The 23,223-nt window shown below is 36.4% G+C and overlaps 1 protein-coding gene across 3 annotated transcripts in view; it reads left to right on the top strand.

Annotated features, from left to right (window-relative positions):
- The window catches only part of LOC131047897 (nucleotide pyrophosphatase/phosphodiesterase), a 139,854-nt gene extending 117,117 nt beyond the window's left edge, over positions 1–22,737 (top strand). For 2 of the 3 annotated variants that reach the window (XM_059218366.1, XM_057981707.2), the window contains exons 8-13: positions 5,119–5,200; positions 5,437–5,569; positions 5,796–6,001; positions 6,121–6,246; positions 21,618–21,927; positions 22,247–22,737. In XM_059218366.1, coding sequence (XP_059074349.1) covers positions 5,119–5,200; positions 5,437–5,569; positions 5,796–6,001; positions 6,121–6,246; positions 21,618–21,927; positions 22,247–22,555 — 1,166 coding nt within the window. In that variant the 3' untranslated portion in view covers positions 22,556–22,737. Of the gene's footprint in view, positions 1–5,118; positions 5,201–5,436; positions 5,570–5,795; positions 6,002–6,120; positions 6,247–20,567; positions 20,662–21,617; positions 21,928–22,246 lie in introns of those variants that run through there. The other variant, XM_059218367.1, reaches the window with a different exon arrangement.
- Positions 22,738–23,223: the final 486 nt, after the last annotated feature.

Below are 23,223 nucleotides of genomic sequence, written 5' to 3' on the forward strand. Positions count from 1 at the left end.
TTCCATCTAGTACACAAGCATAGAATGGATCTAGCACACAAGCATAGAATTACATCTTCCACCTAGCACACAAGCATAGAAAGTGTAATACACCAGTGGGTCTTTACATTATTACAATTATCCATCTAGCACACAAGCATAGATTGGATATAATTCATTCTTGCACACAAGCAAAGAATGATTCAAAGTGCTACAGATAGAGTCACTGAGATTGAAGCTCCCTCTCAATCAGGGTTCCGTTTTCCACAACACCAAGTCTGTCTCTGAAGTATTTGAACTTCACTCCGGATAAAGGTTTGGTGAGGATGTCAACAATCTGTTCATTTGTGCTGATGTACTTTAGATGAATGGCGCCTCTTTGCACCATATCCCGAATGAAATGATAGTGTGTTTCCACATGTTTGGACCGATCATGAAATACAGGATTTACCGACATCTTTATACAACTTTGATTATCGCAATGAATGGTGGTAGGACCACTAGCTTGACCAAATAGTCCAACAAGGAGCTTACGAAGCCATACTGCTTCTCTGGATGCAACAGAGCTTTCTACATGCCCAAGAGATCACTGCAGAGCCCAAGTTGAAGCAGATACCTGAAGTACTTTTCCTGTCCTTGACACTTCTTGCCCAATCTGAATCTGAGTAGCCTTCCAAGAGGATTGGGGTATTCAGTGAATATTTCAGCCCATAGCCAATCGTGCCATGCAGGTATCTTAGAATGTGCTTAGCAGCAACCAGGTGAACAAGTTTAGGTAAGCTCATGAACTGACTGAGAGCATTCACAGCATAACAGATATCTGGCCTAGTATTGACTAGGTACATCAGGGATCCAATCAACTGCCTGTACTCGGATGGATCTGCAAAACCAGAGTTAGCTGCAGAAACACTTAACTTCTTTAAGTTAGATTCCATAGGAGTATGCATAGGTTTACAATCTATCATCCTAAATCTTTTCAAAATATCAATAGTATATTTTCCTTGACTTAGGAAAATTTCATTGGATCTTTGCCATACTTCTAACCGTAGGAAGTAATGCATTAAACCTAAGTCCTTCATTTCAAATTCTGAGGCTAATTCCTTCTTACATCTTATGATTAATTTACTTTCACCAGTGAGAAATAAATCATCCACATACAGAACTAAAATAAGCATCTCACCATTATAAACTTTCAAGTAAATATTAGTATCAACATCATTCTTGCAAAATCCTAAGCTTAGTAAGTATTTAACAATTCTTTCATACCAAGCACAAGGAGCCTGTTTGAGCCCATATAAGGCTTTTTTCAACCTGCAAACATGAGAATCTCTTTTATGGATTACATAACCTTCTGGTTGCTCAATATAGACTTCCTCTTCAATAACTCCATTGAGGAAGGCTGTCTTAACGTCCATTTGGTGCAGCTCCCAACCTTTGGCTACAACAATAGCTATTATAGATCTAATAGAAGTATATCTAGCAATAGGGGCAAAGGTTTCTTCATAATCTATTCCTTCCTTTTGAGAAAAGCCACGAGCTACAAACCTAGCTTTATATTTTTCAATACTACCATCAACATTATGTTTAATTTTAAACAACCACTTAGAGGAAACAATAGACTTACCTTTGGGTCTGGGTACAATGTCCCAGACATCATTTTTGATGATAGACCCATACTCTTCATCCATGGCTAGTTTCCAAGCATGATGAGACATAGCTTCTTCGACATTGTGAGGTTCAGACTCAATGATATTGCACATCACAGAGATGTAGTTGGCGTGATTTTGGAATCTCTTGCAATCTCTAAAGGTTCCTCTGGGAGCAGCAAATTCTGCAGCATCTTGAATCGTGTTTCTAACCCAAAGTGGTCTCTTCTTGGAGACCACAATATCCTGAGGTATATCGGTAAAGTGCATAGGTTCTGATGGGTCATTCTGAACTTCCTGATCTGGAAGGTCAATAGGCTCCTCCTGTGTCTCAGGGTTAGCATTAACTATTGAATCTTGATTTTCAATCATCATATCATTATTGATGGTTAATGAACCTTTAGATCTTTTGAAAGCAATATCTTCTTCAAAAGTTACATCTCTGCTTACCTCAACATACCTTTGACCCGGAATGTAGATCCTGAAGGCTTTGGAAGATTCGCTGTAACCCACTAAGATGCCGGACTCCCGAGAATCCTTAAGTGACTGATGTCAGGTTTGATTCCTGTAAAGGCTTCTTCAGGAGTCACATCCTTTAGGGCGCGATGAGGACATCTATTCTAAATGTAAACTGTTGTTTTGGATGCTTCCGGCCATAGAAAAGGTTGTAGGTCTTGATCATGGATCATGGCCCTTGCAGCGTCAACAATGGTCCTGTTCTTTCTTTCAACAACTCCATTTTGCTGAGGATTGTAGGGAATGTAGAACTCCCTCTTAATTCCTTTAACCATTTTACCGAGAGTGGGAAGAGCTTGGAAGTGTAAGTGACCCAATCTTCTATGCCATAGTTCACAAGATTCAGGGGTCTCATGAATGAGAGCTTGAATTGGGTTAGCTGCAAGCTTATATAAACTATCACATCTATTTCCAATAATACGAGCAGATTTGAAATTAGATTTCTTAGGCCAAGCTAGTACTTTCCCTTCAGAAAATGCTATTTGCAACCCCTTATCTTCTAAGGCAGAAATGGAAATCAGATTTCGTTTAATACCAAGTACAAAGAGAATATCACAGAGTTGTAAGGAAATACCAGAATCTAGATTTAAAGAGGTAGTGCCAGAACCTTTTACCGAGTATCGAGCATCATCACCGATTACTACATGAAGGTTGGTGTCTTTTTCAATCAGATCTGAGAGATGCTCACGAAATCCTGAGATGTGTCTGGAGGCACCACTGTCAAGTATCCACGTATTGCTGTCCGTAGGAACATTGCTGGATAGAGCAGAGATAAGAAGATAATTGTCACTTTGTTTGGCAACTTCATTTAAGTTGGCTTCCCTTTCCTTTGGGTCATTCTGACAATCTCTGGCATAGTGACCATACTTATCACATCTGAAGCAACGAATGTGAGAGGAATCTCTTGACTTTTTCCTTGGATCATAGAATGAGGATCTAAAATCTTTGCTTCTCTTTTCTTTCTTCCAATGTCCACCTTTCCTAGATTTAGCCAAGAGAACATGATTATCTTTGTGAGAGTTCTTGAGTTTTCCTCTTACCTCAATTCGAGATTCCTCTTCGATGCAATCAGATTGAAGACGTTCAAAGTTGGGATGATCGGCTCTTCCACCAATGCTACGAATGAATGGTTCCCATTCATCAGGTAGACCATTTAATGCAATCATAACAAGATCTTTATCCGAGATTTGGCAATCAAGAGTGCTTAGTTTGTCCTTTAGTTCATTAATCTTCATGAAGTAGGCTATGATTGAGTCTTCTTCTTTCATTTTCATGTGAAGAAGCTGTTGTCTTAGAGCAAGAGCCCTGCTGAGGTTGTTGACCTCATACATCCTTTCCAAGTGTTTGATCATTTCCCTGGCAGATACGAACTTTGATATGACAGTGACAAGATGATTCTTGACAGATTCAATTATGATTCTTCTAGCCTTGAGGGAATCTTTCTTGAACTGTTTCAGCTCTTCAGCATCTTCTGGAGGAGACAGACTTTCTTCTTCTACAAATTTCAGCAGATCATTCTCTTCAAGGATCAATAGAATACGGACTTTCCAAGCAGCAAAATCAATGGCTCCCTCAAGTCTATCTTCAGCCTTCAAACCTAACATTTTAATTTGAAAACAAACAGCAGCTATATGCAACAATTGATTTGCTAAAATCAGAAGTTAGTGAAACCTTAGCTCTGATACCATGTAATTTTATACCCTAGGTTTGTTAATCAGACTTATATCTTTTATTTATGCCCTAGATTGTAATTAGATTTGTAACAAATAAGTTAACATTCAGTAAAATCAGAAAGTAAGTAATCAGTAGACAAACACACATACCTTGGGAAAACCTCCAAGGAGGAAAAACCCAACATTAAAGACCCACAGGTCAGATTATATATTCTCCACTTAAATGCACAAATACAATACTTAGCTTCCCTGTCAGATCTGATCCTTTTGTATAGCAGATCTGCACTTTCTAAGTTCTCCAAGTTTGTACAACACAACCTATGTCCTCTTGAACAAATTCGCACAAGTCTGAATGAATTTGCTTTCTTCGTTGTGAATTCGCACTTTATTAGTAGAGCTATTTTCACCTTTTCTTGCAGAATGGAATGAGTGTGTATTGACTTGCAAAATGTCTCTTATTTATACACATCTTTAACCCTTGATTGCAAGTCAGCCTCCTTTGGGTTTTGGCACCAATTTATTAGGTGGCGTGTATTTAGGATAGCGTGGATATTGGGCTGGGCATATATTAGGGTCACGTTACCCTAGGATAGGGCCTGGACCTAAAGGGGTTTGGATGTTGCCTTAAGGCAATCTGAACCCATACATAACCCTAGTTACAAACAACACCTTGGAAACATATAAAATGCATCAATAACGTTGCAACTTCATCTTCTTGTGAATTCAAATATATGGTTTAGTACCCTTATATTTTGAAACTTTTAATGTAAAAAATGTATCATTGCAGAACAAATGGAAAACATTTAATTAGTACTATGTTGTGTTTTACTTGTGATATAGACTGCATGAACCCAATTCTTTAAGTTTTCTCCCTTTTCAGTACATTTTATTGTTAGGAAGCAAAGGGCTGTTTTCTTTCAAAATTCTTCTTTAGACTGTATCAAACAAATTCAGCCAGTCTAAAAATCTGAATCCAACCAGGTATGAACCATATCCAGCTGGATCCGCTAATGTGCTTACAATGTCCTAGAGATGTAAAATAAATTAAAAACTCTTACGTTTCACTTGAAGAACATGGATGAAAACTGCCGAGAACATTAAAGTACTGGAGAGTCTTTAAATTATAGTCTCATTGAATGGCACCTTCATGTTTCATAACTTGTACAATTATTTTCTCTGGTTTATGGAAGGCTTGTACACTATTGGTTTCTTTCTGTTCATCTCTCTTTGCTTTCTCAAAATTATCTAAAAGCACCTTTTATAATTTTTGTTATTTTAATCTAGGATGAATGCTCTTTTTGTAGGTCAACCTGCTAGTACAGTTGGCTGGAGAGACCCTGGTTTCATACACACAAGCATGTTAAAGGATTTGTGGCCAAATGCCAAGTAAGGTTACTTTATATTGCACGAATGGAATAGTGTCTTGATGTGGTCTGTTACCAAGGCATTTGAACTTATTTTCTACTGTAATAAAATTGTGGCCATTGTTATGGATTTCATTTAGTGCAGTTATCTGTTTATGCAAGCTTAGGAAAGCATTAAAGAGAGACCTAAATCTAGATTGCCTGAAAACTTAGTTTTATTTACATATATATCCTGACTTATGTAAAAGAATGGCACAGATACTACTATAAGGCTGGTCATAGACTGGTCAATGGTTCATATGTTTGGGGACAGAAAAAGAGTTTTAGAGCCTCCCCATATCCTGGCCAAGATTCTTTGCAACGCGTAATTATTTTTGGTGACATGGGAAAGGTGAGTTAATGGATTTTACCCCACAACATCTGCTTACTGGTTCTGTCATAGGAGGCAAGAATTTGGATTCTCTCTCATTTCATCATTGTCTAGGGGAATTCTCATCTAGAATCTGTGTTCTTTTTGACTGTTGGATCCTTACATATCAAGGAAACATTAATTTTCATTTAACTGCACACCTGAAATTATCAAGACAACATTTTATTTTCCATTTGCTTGCTTTCAGGCGGAGCGTGATGGTTCTAATGCATATAGCAACCACCAACCAGGTACTTTGAACACTACTGATCGCCTGATTGAGGACTTGGAGAATATTGACATTGTATTTCACATTGGAGATCTATCCTATGCAAATGGTTACTTGTCCGAATGGGATCAGTTCACAGCACAAGTGGAGCCCATTGCCTCACAGGTTCCGTACATGGTTGCAAGGTATGATGAATATTACTTTTTTGTTGTTCTGGAAATGTTAGTTCTCTATCCACGCAACATTCCAGAAATATTCTTAAGATTCTGTCAATATGACATTTATCACCGTTGCTCTTTTGTAGTGGGAACCATGAACGTGATTGGCCTAATTCAAATTCATTCTATAAGAATACAGACTCAGGAGGAGAATGTGGAGTGCCAGCTAAAACCACATTTTATGTGCCAACAAACAGTGATGCTAAGATATGGTATGTAAGAGTCACATTATATTCAAGGATTTTGTGGTATAAATCTTTGACTGAGTATTTCAAATTATTTTATTACTTGCATGAAATATCATGATGTTCATTTCTTGTAAAGAAGGAAAGTTTTTATTTGTGGACCTGAACTTTGCCAAGTTCTCATTTTGCATGTAAGGCACATATGTATTTGGTTTTCTCATTTATGCTAAGTTGCTGGTTTGGGTATGAGTGCTAGTAAAGGAACTGGAACTCATAATGGTGGTACAGCAATTTTTTTTCCTTGGATACAGGTACCAGAATATATATATTATAAGAATAGTGACTCACAATTACCAAAATAGGATATTAAATACCTCATATTCATAATTTGCAAAAATGAAAATACTCAAGTCTCACAATGTCATTACACAATCAAAATTACAATCAATATATAATGTTGATATTCTTCTTCATCAGAAGCATCAAGATCAACATTTGGTTCAATTTCATTTGAACCACAATCAGATGGATTGCCACTCCCACTAGCTTTGTCAAGTGCAAAAGCTGTTTCATTCGGCAAGCTGTGCAACTGTAGCATCTAAATCAGCACACTTATGGGTTAGATGAAGGTTGAAGTGTATATAGACCAAATCCTCTACTTTTTTTTGCACCCAAATGGTTATACTTGACCAAGTGGATGGAATATGTACTGCAATTCTGCTCAGTTGAAGAAGAGCTTGCAACCTATTGAGTTTGTGTACGATATTTAGTATTTAATTTTATAATTCAAGAATCAAAACTTAAAAGTGAAAACAAAAATTTAAAAATTATATTATTATAAAATATAATATATAGCATGATAGCATCGATTGAAAAATGAGAAAAAAGAAAGAAAGATGCATAGTTGGGAGAGAATTTCAATTGCAAGAAGCTACAAGAAAATGGAGCCTTCACCATGTAGAATCAACACTTTTTCTATATTTTTCTAGAAGAGCGAAAACATCATGATTTTTTGAAGCTATGAATTGGCCAAACACATTCAAGAGTCAAGACAATACTTTGGATTTTTTCATCTATATATATCTTTCTAAGTGCATCTTTATAGCTAGTGGCAACCTCCCTATCTCGATACGGTGCCACCCTCCTTGACAATGAAAGTGTCTCTTTGCTATAATACTTGGCGACAAAGAAAATGATAAGAGATGTAAGGGGGTGGTCATCTTGTTCCAATGGTCAACGATAATCTTTTGCACAATTTTGAAAAATGTTTCATTTGGATCACGTTCCTTGGCTTCTATTAGTGATCTTATTTTCGCCACCATGGAATCCATGGCATTATAAATTTCACCCAAACATGGGTGATCAATATTAGTATACGTAATGATGCTCATGACATATTCCATGTAATGTCCCCTATTTATACGCTGCCAATTAACAAGAGCAACATCTATATCACTACCTTCTATTGTTATTAACTGAGCACAATTAAGGAATTCTTTGTAATATGTCTTATTAAAAACCATTCCTAAACCCAAACCAGTTTGACCCTATTCCCAGAAGAGGGTTTGGCTGCCTAGGGCGCTTGACACACCTCTTCAATGTAACCCAGATTACCGGGACTGAGTCCATTCACCCTTGGGGCCTGCAGCCCAGATTTCAAGAGGAGTCCTTTCACCCTTGGGGTTTCCTATTAAGGTGGTTTTATTCTGCCCCTTCCTAGCAGCACCCATCTCCCTTGGGGAATAGGAAATACAGAACTGATTATGGTTTTAGGTCAGTTTAAGACATTTATGTTGATGAATTGTTTATTTATCTTGTAATCTATTTATTTACGACCCTTTTATTTGTATAATTGATTAACTCTTATTTGATGTATTAAATTAATTGGTAGTTATGTTCTTGATAAATTATTTATTATTGTTGATGTATTTGCATTATGGTAAATCTGATTAAGAACTGCCTACCTTTAATCTTCAGAATGGATTACTAGTTTATCTTCTTGTGTATATACATTCATATAATTATTCTTTCCACACACACACACACACACATATTATTATTATTTAAGTGTTCATATATTGACTAGTATTTAATAACAAATACATAAATAACTTTATTGTTTAATATACAGTCAGCAGTAATTAGATTGAATCATTGAACACACGAGGGAAACCGTTCAGACTGTCACTGTGTGCATGACCTGCTCTGTGATCTTCTTCTCCTTAGTTCTTCTTTCCTTAATCCTTTCGATGCCCTTTGATGGAAGTTTTTCTTAATCAGACTGTCACTGTGTGCATGATCTACTCTGTGATCTTCTCCTTAGTTCTTCTTTCCTTAATCCTTTCGATGCCCTTTGATGGAAGTTTTGCCCAATCCTAAATACCTTTCGGTATTTGCAAATAAACACGTCTCTTCATAAGTAGACATCTACTTGGCCAAGGGATGTCTCTTGTTGTCTGATTAGACTAAGAGCCCCACGCAAATATTAGGCACCGTTTCTTTTTAATTGGTGGTACTTGTTTAAAGTAATATATATGTTAAATGATAAATATTTAATATCATTCTGTAATATATATATAATAGTAATTTGTTTACAATTTATTGTTTCATCATCAATACATATGTTAAGTGTAAGGAAAAGAATGGTAATAGTTATATTATGAAAACATTAATGTAGGGATATTACATTCCACACAACCCCACCACTCATTATCTAGGATCAATGCTTTTACTTTTTGGGCTCCTTTTGTGTTTGACTACCTCCATACACTCCACAAGTTGTTGATGACCATACAACTCAAGGCTTCTCACACCTTCACAAATCATCTTAAGACAATTGTGTGATATGCAAATCATGTTTCGACAACCTAACATGGTATAAAAAAATACGCGTCACATGTCAACAATAAAAAAAAAAAAAAAATTAATTTAAATTACCTTCAACAACTCCAACTCAGAGAAGGTCCTAAACATGACTTGTGACATATGATGATTAGTCACAAATATTTGAATCTCCTCGGCCTTCGTGTAGACTTGTTTGACCCATTCAATGTGTGTGCCTATCTTTTGCAATATCAACTTGAGTGAGTGGAGTGCACATGGTGTAAAAAATGTGACTATATGTAGCCTCCACTATAGACCTAGCTGCCCTACAATTTTTAGCATTGTTCGTTATGAATTGGATAACATTTTTAGGCCCCACCATTTCAATGGATTCTATGAGGATATTGGCAATGAAACTTGTATCTTTTACTTGCTCCTCACAACACAATACCTTCAAAAACATCACCCCTTTAGGGGACAATACTATAACATTGACCAATGGTCTACTTTTGCAATCTTTCCATCCATAAAAATGGATACACCTATTTTAGGCCATGTATCCTTGATCACTCTTAATGATGTCTCTATTAAAGCTTTCTCCTTCGCCAATAAAGTGGTTCACACTTTTTCATACCTAGGAGTAACATAATCAAGACGTGTATTGCAAAGGGTATTCGCCATATCCCGCCAGTAAGGTGATCTAGCAATGTTGGAAGGAAGCACATTGCCATAAATGCAACAAGTGATGCTCTGATTTGCAACCTCTCTCATTTCATTTTCGAAAGCCTTGTCTAATGAGCCTCTTTTTTGCGAAACCAAAATGTTATCTTATTTAGAAGGTGGTGGCATTGGCATGAAAGGATGTGGGCCAGCTGGTTGTGTGAAGCCACTAGGAGGTTTTTGTGAGTTTTTTTTGGCAAGAGGTTTGCCAGAGGCTTTGATCTATTAGTACTCATCTCGGCATCCTCTTGTGTAATGTCCCCTTCCTAGGTGACAGGCAGTTGAGTAGGGATTGGCCTATCATCCGGTTTCCGTAGGCCAGTGGAGTGAAGAGGGAACCCATTCAGAGTCATGGAGCCCTGCAGGGGGCTTTGTGAGCTGATTCAGACGTTCAGATGACAGTTCCTATTTTAAAGGGAGGTCTCCTATTTTTTAGGGAAAACCGACAGTTAATAGGTTGACCACTCAGGGGACCACAGAGTTGAGCAAGAGCCTCTCGAACAGTTTTTGGCACTTTGAGCGAGGTTCCAATTTTTTTAGGGCGAGTTCCTATTTTTTAGGAGGAACTGCCAATCAGCATGCCAGGGTTCAATCGTCAGTAGTGATCATAGCACTTCAGACGGAATTCCAATTTGAGCCCCGAATCTTATTTTATTAACTAAGTTTGGATTTTATAAAATAATAATAAAGTGATATTATAATCACTTTATGGGGAAATAAGTTATAATAATTCATTGGCCCTCTTACCTAGGCATTTTAGCAAATATTATTATAATGATGGAGGCCCTTTGTGGTTCGTTTTTCATAAGGAGGCATAAATAAAATAAAGTTATTGTATTAATAAAAGGGGAGATGAAACCCTAATTCGAAATTAGGGTTAGAACTGAAATAAAAAGTGAATTTGACAATCATTTTGGCATTGAGTTATTTATTTTTTTAGAGAATATTATCTTCTATAGGTTTGCAACGAGTTTGACAGAGTTTTGGAGCAGGCTTGGGGACGAAAACCTCCATTCCAGGGTGTTAGGACGAAATCCCTTTCACCAATCAGCAACTTGTTCAGCAAAGGAAGCTCTTATCAGGTTATTAGTGTTGAAATCTAGCTAGGTCGATTCCCTAGCTTAATTAATTTTAATGTGGCCCTTGGCCTTAAAATTAATTATATTGATGTAATCATTTAATGTATAGGACTGGGCCCAATTTGGATGCTTATGTAACTTGCATATTGATTAATTATATCATGTAATTGGGCTGGGCCCAAATGGAACTTAATGTAACTTGTGAACATTGAAAGGGCAGGCCCTATTTGGGCGCTCAATTTATGTGACTTGTAATGGTTATGGGGCAAGACCTATCCTTTATGTAACTTGTAACTCAACAGGTCGGGCCCTATTGAACATGTAACTTGTAACTTTTAAATTATATAGGTCAAGGCCTATTTGTAATGCATTGGAAATACATTTGAATTATTGTAACTTGGCGGCAAAATACACAAGGCCGACCAAGTATTATGTTATGCTTAATCTCCTATATGTAAGGAGACTTGAGGATCACAAACACAATCTAAGCAAGCAAACTTATGAATGCTGCTACACAAGGTCTGCTATCTAAGCGAACTAGGTCTTCAGCGAATCTACAAGTGTGACGAATTTATACAAGGGCTGCTGAAGTTGTTCAAGGGCTGAGTGAAGCAATTCATGTGCTGAGCGAAGGCATTCGAGAGCTGCCAAACTATCATATGAGGTTGGCGAACTATCTTCTAGGCTGGGCGAACATCATATAGGCTGAGCATACTTCCATTCAAGGTTGACAAATTCGTATGAGGACCAGCAAATTTCACTCAGGGTTTGGGTCTGCACATAATATTCTGAATGATTCGATCATATTCAGATCTGATCAAGACATCAGATAAGTGTATTTAGTTGACATTCATATTTGTGCCCTAGCTGGGCTAAGTTGTAATGGTTTTCTGCCCTTAATAATATTCAGATCTGGGAATTTGGTCGCTGGGTTTTTTCTCCAAGAGGGAGGTTTTCCCAGGGTATATTTGTGTTGTGTGCTTTGCATTACTATGTATTTTGTTTCTGCTACCTATTTGTTAATCTGATCACTTAAAACTAACAATTAGAACCAAATTCAAGAGCTAATTGGAGTAATACAACATCATTAGGGTCTGATTTTCTTCAGATCTGAGCAGGAATAAGAAACATTTCATTGAAAATTGTGCCATTTTGGAGCCAGTCGTACAGTTCCCAGCTAGCCGTACCATTTCATCTTGCCTGGGGTTTCAATAAAAATAAATAGAGGGGTTTGCAGCTGGTTTTTTGTTCAAAAATTATTGTCCGCAATTAATAATAAGATATCAAAGGTTCGTTTGGTGATGTTACATCATTCTGGAGCTATGTCAACAAAACAATGAGGAAAATTGGTCATTCCTTGAGATCCTGCCTGGCAAGATTCTAGAAATTGCATTGAACCTGAGATTTCTTCATAGATTTGTTTTCGGTAATTACCTTGGAGGTGAATAAAGCTCATTGGAGTTATTAGTTGCAGTTGGAAGGGCTTCTATCATTCTTTCTACCTATTCAAGCCAATAATTCTCCTTCAATCCTAGCGTTGGATGCTTGGTAGGCCATTATTGGCTTTGATTGTTGAAAAATAATCATTTATTTCCATTTGTTCATTGTTGATAAATAAAATCAGAATTCTGAGATTCATTTTCAGTCAATTATTTTATGTATTGCAATTGTCATTCATTTTGCATTGTCAAATCCCAAAGCATAAACCTCAAAAAACTGAGAAAAATACAAAACTCCTTCAAAACCTCAAAGCATTAATATGCTGGTCAAAAATTAATACTGAAACAAATAAATCAGAATTGAGCCATCTCCTAGTCGGCATCTTTCATCTTGTTCTTTAACATAAGCCAATATTAGTTTGTTTGGCAACCCTTTGTTTTTTCCCCGGACAAACTTTTATTCCTTGTAAAGGGATGGCACATAAGTGAGCTTTAACTCGAAAATATGAGCTCTTATACTCTTTGACATAATGGTTACATTGCCAAAGAAAACCCTTATCACTAGGAGTTTGTTGAATCATTGTTGTATGTTGCCAAAGACGGGATGGTGCATCAAATTTAAAAGAACTCTCCTCATTTTGGGAAACAAAACTGGAACTTCCAGCCATTTTGTACGAACCTAAAAGGAAAAACATTACAAATCAACAACACTCCAATTGAAGAAAAAAAAAATGGTATTATAACCTCTTGTTATGCATAAAAAGTTCAATTTTTTTTTCAAAACTTAGAAAAAAAAACAAAACTTGAAAATATTTTAAAAAATCATTTAAAACTTGAAGAAAATGAAAGATCTATTCACCTTTTATGGCTAAATCTTCCTTGTGCAACGATTCCTAAGCTTTTGGTGTACGTCTTACTCTTCCGTAGCCCTCACCTTCGAACAAAAATAAAGCAACCTCCAAAACCTAACAATGGCAGCTTAGAGGGGAAAATTGCACTTTCTTGGTGCTTTGTGTTTGTCAACTATCTTGCAAACATCAAATAGGGGCATTTTAGGGTGAATGCATCCATTGGTAGGAGTGCAAAATTAAAAAAATGCTTTTTTGGATGTACCAAGTCCACAGGTTCACCAAGGTATGCCCAAGGGCTACCCTAGATTTACCTGGATGAGGACCCATACCATACCGGTATGCGTTCTTGGCCCCTAATATAGGTATCAAATAACAACATTTATTTATTTAATCGATCAACAAATGAAGACTAAGCTTCTTACAGAATTTCCTCATGTGATTAAGCTATAACAAGAGAGCTTACAAACAATGTATCTGTAATATATGAGATATAAGCAACACAATGTTTTTTTAAGGAAGATCTACTAGACTTGTGGGTTGTTATGCACCTTTTGTAAGAAACCATGAATTAGGTCAATTGAACACTTTTGCAATATTGTCCAAGGCTTTAGGGAACTTGGTTGCGCAATTGTAAGATAGACGTGGATCCATAAGTTAGTGAACGTAATCCCCGGTCTATTGCTGATGGTAAATGCTAAAAGAAACTCTTGATAGGCTTTCCTATGTTCATTGCTTTTGCCTAGTTACCTGTTATTGCTTAAACATACTAAAATTTTATGCTAATACCATGAACATAAATGTCTAGTTTCCAAGTGTGTATGCAGATGGCCTATAAGAATACCATAAACTACATCATTGTAAACACCCAAGAAATGAAACAAAGGTGAGGAAGGTAAGCTATTAGATGACTAAGTAATTTATCTTCATTGTTATATGCCAAAATTCTACACAAAAGCCAATTGTCGACCTACATTTCCACATCGTTGTACCAGAACTGCATATCTGGCTTTTACTCTCTTCCAAAGAAATAGTTTGAAGATTGTGAGACTTCCTATCGAAGTGCCATGGAATTTTCACTTTCCACTTATGTAAATCACCTATTTATGCATTGCCGGCAACTTCTAGACATTATGTCACTCAAAAGTGTCAACTTGAATGACATTTTTCTTATAACTCATTAATGTTGTTTGTTTAGTTGGAATAGGCTGAGGCATTTCTTCTAGGTGGTTAAAGTTTATATCCTCAAAAAACTATTAAGGAGATGCAATTTTGAGGAACCTTATATAGATTTGTGCAATTTGCACTCTTCAATAACTTGATAAAAGTGTAGCAATCGGGCCTAAATATTTACTTTTCATATAATACCATAAGATCAAACTTAATTTTGTTATACTTGTTTATACAATGAAAAAATACCAAAACCTTTTTGTTGATGTGTTTTTCATGCACAATCGAACACAAAATGAAGTATTGAATATTCTATCCTCTCTTGAACAAAGGGTTCTCGAATGCTGAACTATGTGATCACTTGAGACGACTCCAAGGTTTACAATGTTAGGTCTTGACGTTTTGGATAGCTTCAATGGTGTGATGTGTTTGTTGTACCTCCAAAGGGACATACATAATTGTTCATAAAGATGAAACTTCTCAAGATACTTCACCATAAATGAAATATTAGTAGTATGAACAATGAGAGCTTCACTATCAATCATGCACATGCATCTTTCATTCATCTAAATACTTAAGCAAATTCTATTTTATCTCTTTTTTTTGCCTTTTATAATTTTAAGTTCTCTCATAAAAGGATGAAGAAACAAGCAAATGCTCCAAAACACAATATAAGTCACCAACACTTCAATGATTTTATTAGTTCTGGCAACATCAAGATATAATTCTTCAAAACTCTTCTAATCAATCCTTTAAAAATGAAATGAGTGAGCTTATATAGTGCTTCCAAATACAATGAATGGCCAAGATTAAATCAGAATCAAGGGCCACGATCTTGCCACCTAAACCCTAATTAGGGTTTGTTACATTAAAACCTAATCTTATTGCAAATATTTAATATTAACCAATGGGAATGTGACATCCATTTGTGTCATGTCCCCTCCATGATCGTTATATATATATCCTAAATAAGCCAATGATTATTAATCAATATAATAATTACCAACGAATGAATATTTGAAATAGAATTTAATAATAAATGATAATAATATCCCCACTTTGAAATATAATTTAATAATAAATGATAATAATATCCCCACTTGAAATAGAATTTAATAATAAATGATAATAATAAAATTAAAATATAAAATGATATAATTAAATATGATTAATTAAAAATTAATTAAGTTAATGAAAAGTCAAAAGACATGAAAGGAAAAGTTGTGACTCCCTCAACAATGATATATAAAAGGGAGAAGAAAACCTCATTTGGGAGGGGGGGATAATTTGGAAATGAGAAGTGCAGATCTAATTTAAATAATAAGTGCAGATCTGATTATGAAAGGTTGGGTCCCTTTCAAATGGTAGAAATAATGAAGAGTTGCACTCTTTCAAAGGGTGCTAATGGTGAAAGGGTATGTCTCTTGCCAAAGGGCATACATGATGAAGAGGTGTGACCTCTCCCTCAAATTGGTAGATATAAAGGGAAGGAATCAAAAGCATCTAGTGACATCACCATTGATAAGATCAGATCGAAATTGTTATCAAGTTACATGAAGTAACATTTGTGTTCTTTGTGGTATGCCTCCCAATCTACAAGCGACATCTACAGTGCGAACTCCAACCGCAGGCTACAATCTGCGTACAGGTAAGAGGGGTTAAGAAGTCTTAAGGTATATATGTGTGTGGACATGTGTGCCACACACACACACATATATTAATGCATTTTTATGTATACATATATCTCTAATGATTACTTATATGAATGTAGCAATAAAGATAGGTATCTATGTAGAATATGTATGTATATTTAGGATCATTAGAAAGATTAAAGAATATGTAAATGAAGATGTAAATTATGGAATGGAAAACAGTAATGAATTATAAAATGTAATATTAATGTGATTATATGATGGAGGCTATAGAGAAGAAATTCCCTTAGCCTAATGGAGGGATTATGATAATCCCTGGTAGGTAGTATATACTGAATATCTATATGCATATATATGGCTTGGTTGACTAAGTTCATCCAAGAAGAGACGGATCTTGCCGGTCCCCTCTGATGGACTTGGATGATGAGATGCATCATCCAAGGCAAGGAATTGACATATGGTCTTCCTTGGATGGCTTGGGTGTAAGAAGTTACATCCAAGACAGGAATCGAATTAACCTTCGATTTCCTGGATGGCTTGGAACCAAGATGGGTTCCAAGAAGGCGAGCTTCACAGCCGCCTAAGGACATATCTCTGTATGGCATTCGTATCCTTTTTATTAGATAAGAATTGTAATTAGTGTTAATTAAGCCTTTTAAAGTTAAATTGCAAGTTAGATTAGTTATATATATATATATTTGTTGTATTCTAACAATTTGTTTTGTAGGACAATGATCTCTAACTAGTAGGGACATTACAATTTGGCACAAACATCGAGGAAAAATCCTCTAATAAGAAAAATGACGCCGCATGGGATCATAACAAACTATCTTCTAGAAGTTTGTTTCCCTTATCCTTTTCTTTTGTTGCAAATTCAATGAATCTGGACATCATGAATTCAATTTCAGTTATCGGAGCAGCAGGCACGTTTTTCAGTTGTTCTTCCATGAAACTCACCTCATCTAAGGCAAAGGCAAAGGTTTTCTCCCATCCTGGCCCGAAGTCTCGAGTCTAGTTGGCAAGTACCATGAATGAGTGTATATCTTCTAGCTGCTTCTTTGAAGGCGATCCGACTGTTCCAAAGAATATGATCTTAACTCTGTCGATCAGCTAATCGACATCTATGTGAATTCCTTCATTCATCTCCTTCTCAAGTATGATTTCGGCTACTTCCACAATTTTATCATGTATCACGTTTATTGCCTCATCTACTTTGGTGCATTCACCGTTGATATCCTCGAAGATGACCTTCCTCATTCGAAGCAAATTATACCACTGTTGGACATCAGGCGACTATCCATCTTTTAATACTCCTCCATTCACCAAAGTTTGCTTAGGTAAATTCTTCATGGCTTGCAATATCGGCATAGTGTAATCTCTAGTGAAAACGGAAGTATCATAAGCAACCGTGAGGATCTGGGTTCTTTGAAGAACACTTGAGACTTTATCAAATATCCTTACTAGCTCTTTCATAAATGCATTTGCCTTCTTGAAAGTTTTGTTTGTTCAACTCTCCACTAGGTGAGCTGAAGTTTTCGTTCTCTCTAAATTGTCAACTGAGTCTAGAGGAAGCAACGATGGTGGCGTGCTTGAAAGATCATGCTGCCTTAGCGGTTCCTTGAACTGCTGCAAGTAGCTTCTCAACACACTCACTTGTTTCTCTAGTTTCTTGTTCTTCTCAATTTCCAATTTCAACATATCATGGATTGTCTTCACTGTATCATTCAAATCTTCCATCACCTGTTCAGTGGTGGGAGGACCTAAGTCAATAGTCTCCAAGTCATAATCTTTTGCTATGATCTCATTTTCAAGTTTACTCTTGGAGTGACAATTTGCATCACTCGAGATCCTATATTGTCCTTTGTTATCTTTGACATCTTAGTGGCCTTCTTCTTTTTTGTTGCCTCTTGAGTTTTGTTCAGGAAACTGTCTAAATCATCCAGAGGCTCTTCCTCTATCACTATGACTTCCTTGGCTAGTCTCTCTTCGAGCTATGTTCGGATAGTAGATTTCTCTTCTCCTACTTGCACCTCCTCGAGTTCTTGATTTTCTCTGGGTGGAGAGGTTACTTCTTCATCTTTTTTCTTTATATCCACATACTCATCTTCACCTACCTTGCTATTTAGCTTGCTCATGGAATTGGATTGTCTTGGACTTGTGATTGCTTTCCTTTGTCTGTCTTTTCACATCTGCTATTCTAGACTGTAGACTCCATGGATTCATTCACTCCATGATCTATGCTTCCTCTAGGTGGTTGACTCTCCTTATCAGTTGCTTGGTTCATATCTACATTATGTATGGAAGAAGTACTAGTAGAAGGGCGGCGTGAATTTGACTTGTGCTTCTTGTCTGATTATCCTTCCTTGTGACATTCCTTCCTCTTTGATCCTCTGGGGTGAGCTAACTGAGTGAAACTTCCACTCACACTCATGCTTTCTATACCTTCATTGGATGACTTTGTCTCTCCCATCAACTTGAAAGTCATTTGTGCATTCTGGCTCTTCAACTTCTAAATTTCGATGTCTACCTTTCGTCGTGTGTATGCTAAGATTGGCTTCATCAAGTCTTTCAAATTGGTGATCTCCACATCAATCCAATTGACTTCTACCTTCTTGTGTTTCTCTTGCTCATATACTAGCTGAAGGCGTTTTCCACTATCTTGTGCTTAATCTGGAATGTGGAAAACTTTGCACATCCTGACGATATCAATTGGTAGCCTTGAGCACATCTTTATTCTTATTATAGGTCATCTTAGGCATTCATCCAGTAAACTTCCAATTGTAGCTTGTGTTTGTGTTTTCTTTCGTTGGCTTTTCTCATGTTACCATGAGGATCAAATTTCTCTCTAGAGAAGTATGGAATAAGGAAGTGAGATCTCAACTCTTCTTCTAATTTCTCTGTTGCCTGTAAGGATGAACACACTTCTAATGATTGCCTGACTTAGATGGGAAAAGCAATCCCTATCTTATGTCTATTCTTTTGCACTTTATCATATGTGGTCGATCGTCTCACCAACTCGAGCAATATTATCTTGTTGGTAGGATAGTGCAGTAGCATGTAGGGTGGATAAGAGCATCCTTGAATTCTTATGTAGGTGAACTTGGGAAATTGAATATACCAAGCATCAAATTTCTTTACTAACTCTTTTTCTTGCGGGGATAGCCTTTGATGTATGCCACCTTACAATGTTACTGTCAAGTGCATGGTGAAAGCTTCGTTCACCCTCCTATAATGTGCTTTGCTGAGATAGTGTAGCTGCGTATAGAATTCACATGCTCTCATTTTGACTGGACCTCTATACATTATTCCTGCGTACTCATGAGCTCAGGCAAGTGAATATATGAGATATGAACTCATGTAGAATTTCCTAGCGCGTTGGAGTCTCTTCAACTGTATGTCAATGTTATTGCTTATGTTCCTTGCCCAGTTGATCTTTTCTCTTCCTGTTGATAATGTCTCCATGAAATAGAACATCCCGTTCTCAAATTGATATGCTTGAGGACTTCCTATAACTTGGTTGAGTAGAGGGATCAAATCACCAAACTCTTCCTTAAAATCAATTTTGTGTAGCCGGCTAGGTACCTTTGATAAGCCGGTTTTGGTCTTCAATACCGAATACTTGATTATACCTAGGCATCTGTTGGGATCATCTTCATAGATTGCTTGCGCTCCTCCTTTGCTCTTGTAGATCATGCCTTTGTGGTCTTAAATGTGGAAGGGTTCGTTGATAGCTGTCTCGGATAGGTAAGCAAGTACTCTACCATCAGGTGTCGCTACTGTTTTGGTGCTAGCATCGTAGTGTTTGGCACATTCAACTATCAATTCATTGCATTGGATGGCTGGAAGAAATCCTGCTGCATTCACTATCTTGCAATAGATCATCTTCTTTGAGAATCTGAATGGCTTGCTTATGTACAAGGGACCTTGAAACTTCTTCATGTCAATTTGACCAAGATTGGTTTTTTCCTACATTGCTCCAAAATGATTTGATCTTGGTTTCAAGCATCACTCCTCTAGAGTCCTCCTTGATAAGAGTTTGCCTTGAGACTGCTCCTGCTTTCAAGGCTGCCATGTGCTACTTGAAAGAGGCATCTAAGTTAGGGTTGTGATATAATTTTTATCTCTACAATATCTAAGAAGCATCTTGGTTAGTAATTCGTTCTAGAAAGCATATAAGATCATTGAAATCTTGATGAATTACTAAAACCCTAGGTGTGGATACAAACCCTATATTTGAAAATAATCATCTAATCAAATGAATTGTGCATTTAAGCATGCTAGATGATCAAAACGTGATGAAAGAAGCATCTTATGACTGAAACCTCTTAAAAACAATGAACTTGAAGCTACACCAGCATTAACTATGGTCTGATTTCAATAAAAATGATCAAATATAACCTTATTCAGACCTGCAAATAAGCTCTAAACTGACTGGTAACTTCAAATTGGTCTCTAATTTGGCCAAAACTGCCCTTATATTGATGATCTTTTGCTGTGATAACGATGTCAAATGCTGATGTATGTCTGATTATTGATGTAGAATCGCTGATTTTGGGTGTTGATCGTTGTTTTTGTTGTTGAATTCGCTGAGCTGAAGGTTTTGATCGCTGATGTTAGGGTGGCAAATTTGCTGATTGCAAATAGAGCTCGCTGTCTTTGAATGTCAATTCACTTGGCAAATAAGAGGTTCGCTGATTGTTGAATGGAATTCACCTTGCTTTGATGGAGCTCGCTGATCTTTGAATGAATCCGCCTTATCAAAATTGCTGCTACTTGATGGAGTAAAATCGCTGCAAATGAAGGATGAAGTCATGGATTGATCAAATGGAATGATCAATCCAATCTTTTATAGAGATGTAAGGAGGTGTTCTTTCATTGCATTAGGCCGACTTGAACTTTATTTAATGTTTGCAATTTGAGATTTTCAAGACAAAAGCTGACTTGCATCATCTTTTAAATTTGGATTAAAACGTTCATTTGCTTCCAAGGTGGGGCCCTCTAAGAATAAGCTCTTCAAACATACCTCATCATTGATTTGGATAAGCCCAAATAAGTTTGGACTTTTCTATGTGCACCAACTGGGATGGATCGGACTTTTGCTAGGTCACTGACTAGGAGCATAAAAAGTTCGGACTTTTGGTACCCCACTAACTGAAAAAGTTCGGACTTTCGGGGGGTCATTGACTGAGAAAGTTCGGACTTTCGGGGGGTCCTCGATTGAGTCTCCAAACTTGTTGATGATCTTCCTTAATCTTCATTTCATGCTCAATGCCTTCGATTGATCTTCTTTTCATCATTTGCTTGATCATTAATTTTAACATTTTCTGCCATCCTTGGGCGGGGTTTTTTTCACAATTTAATTAAATATTCAATAATTTCATTTATTAATATTTTATTTATTATTTAATTAAAAAACCAAATAGATGACCTGGCCAACCTGGGTTTTGCCGGGTCCATTACATAGATACATAGCATGACTGCCACTGTTGATCACAGATATATTTACTGTTGAGCAGAACTGACAGTAATTGTAATTGTATATCCTTAACTCATTTCTGCATTTTCAATTCCACTAAAATTTATTTATTTTCTTGATATAATTTATTTTATTATATTTAACCCATTGCATTCAAAATTCTATTGATGAGTGGATATTGTTTATTTCAGGTATTCAACAGACTATGGCATGTTTCATTTCTGCATTGCAGATTCGGAACTTGATTGGCAGAAGGGAACTGAGCAATACGAATTCATTGAGAAGTGCTTAGCATCTGCCGATAGACAAAAACAACCATGGCTCATCTTTATTTCACATCGAGTTCTTGGTTATTCCTCAAATTCATGGCTTGCTTACCATGGAGCATTTGAAGAGCCAATGGGAAGAGAAACATACCAAGAACTTTGGCAGAAATATAAGGTTGACATTGCTTTCTTTGGACATGTTCACAACTACGAACGATCATGCCCTGTTTATGAAGTAAGTCAAGTAACTTGATTTGGCAAAAAGAAGTGATTTCTTGTTGCGTTATATTATCCTGAAATTTGTGCACCCAAAATTAACACATTTGAGTTATCAAAATGTATACATACAACTTAGCCTCTTATGTCAAGTTAACATTCCTGGGAAAAGTGACATTTTTAAGAATACAATTACGTGGATGAGATTTACTGTGTCTCTTATCTTTTCTTGTCACATCTTATGGTTTCTGGAGGATGTTCAACTTCTCATGCACTGAACTCTCCCTACAAAGCTGAATAATGATAAAAGAGTTTCTCTTATTTCTTTTTGAATGCAGAATTACTGTGTCAGTGAAGAAAAGACGCATTATTCGGGTACTTTCAATGCAACAATTCATGTCGTTGCAGGGGGTGGAGGAAGTCATCTTTCTGATTACACCACTTTACAAACCTCTTGGAGCGTTTTTAAAGATCAAGATTTTGGTTTTGTGAAGCTAACAGCTTTCAACCATTCTTCATTGCTGTTTGAGTACAAAAAAAGCTCAGATGGAGAAGTATACGACAGTTTCTGGATCACAAGAGAATATAAAGACGTTCTTGGTTGTGACTCCATCGGTAACTGCCCACGTACTACCCTGGCTCAGTAAATTTGCAGAAGAATCTAATCATTCCATATGTAATCCCATGAAATATTTATGCTCACCTCCATTGTTCTCTGCATTGAAGTCTTATTACTCAGTACAAGGGTAATAGGAATGGTTGTTCTCACCCTCAGGGAACTAAGACCTTTTAATTAAAGGTTTTTTAATTTAAAATAAAATTGTGTGCATTTAAATTGTTTTATTATTTTAGATTAAATCGTTTCTCCATCAAAGTAGTGAAATAATAATATACGATTATAAGAAGGTGCATTCATGTTGTGGAAGCCAGGGAAAGTGAGGAAAGGGGGTCAGAATTAATAAAAGATGTATACGCAATAGGAATATGATATTATGTTTATCTGGAGAATAAATAATTAAATAAAAGGAAAAAGTATAAGATATTAAGTATAATATGAAAAATGTTTATAAAAAGAAGAAGGAACAAAGGTGTGTAAAATATAAAAATTGTGTAAATAAAATATAATAATTGATGTATAGTGAGGAGGATTTTGAGGATGTGAATGAGGACTCTTTTTGGGACATTGCTGAAGAGGATGAATTGTTCCAAAACATTCTACTTGAGGTTAGGTTGTTGAGCACTTGACTTGTTTCTCCTTTGTCTTTAAGGCACACTATGGTGTTGGTGTTGGATGAGCTTGCTCTCTATTTGGGAT

The sequence above is a fragment of the Cryptomeria japonica genome, chromosome 3 (genome assembly GCF_030272615.1).
Source record: "Cryptomeria japonica chromosome 3, Sugi_1.0, whole genome shotgun sequence".
Taxonomy (NCBI): Eukaryota; Viridiplantae; Streptophyta; class Pinopsida; order Cupressales; family Cupressaceae; genus Cryptomeria; species Cryptomeria japonica.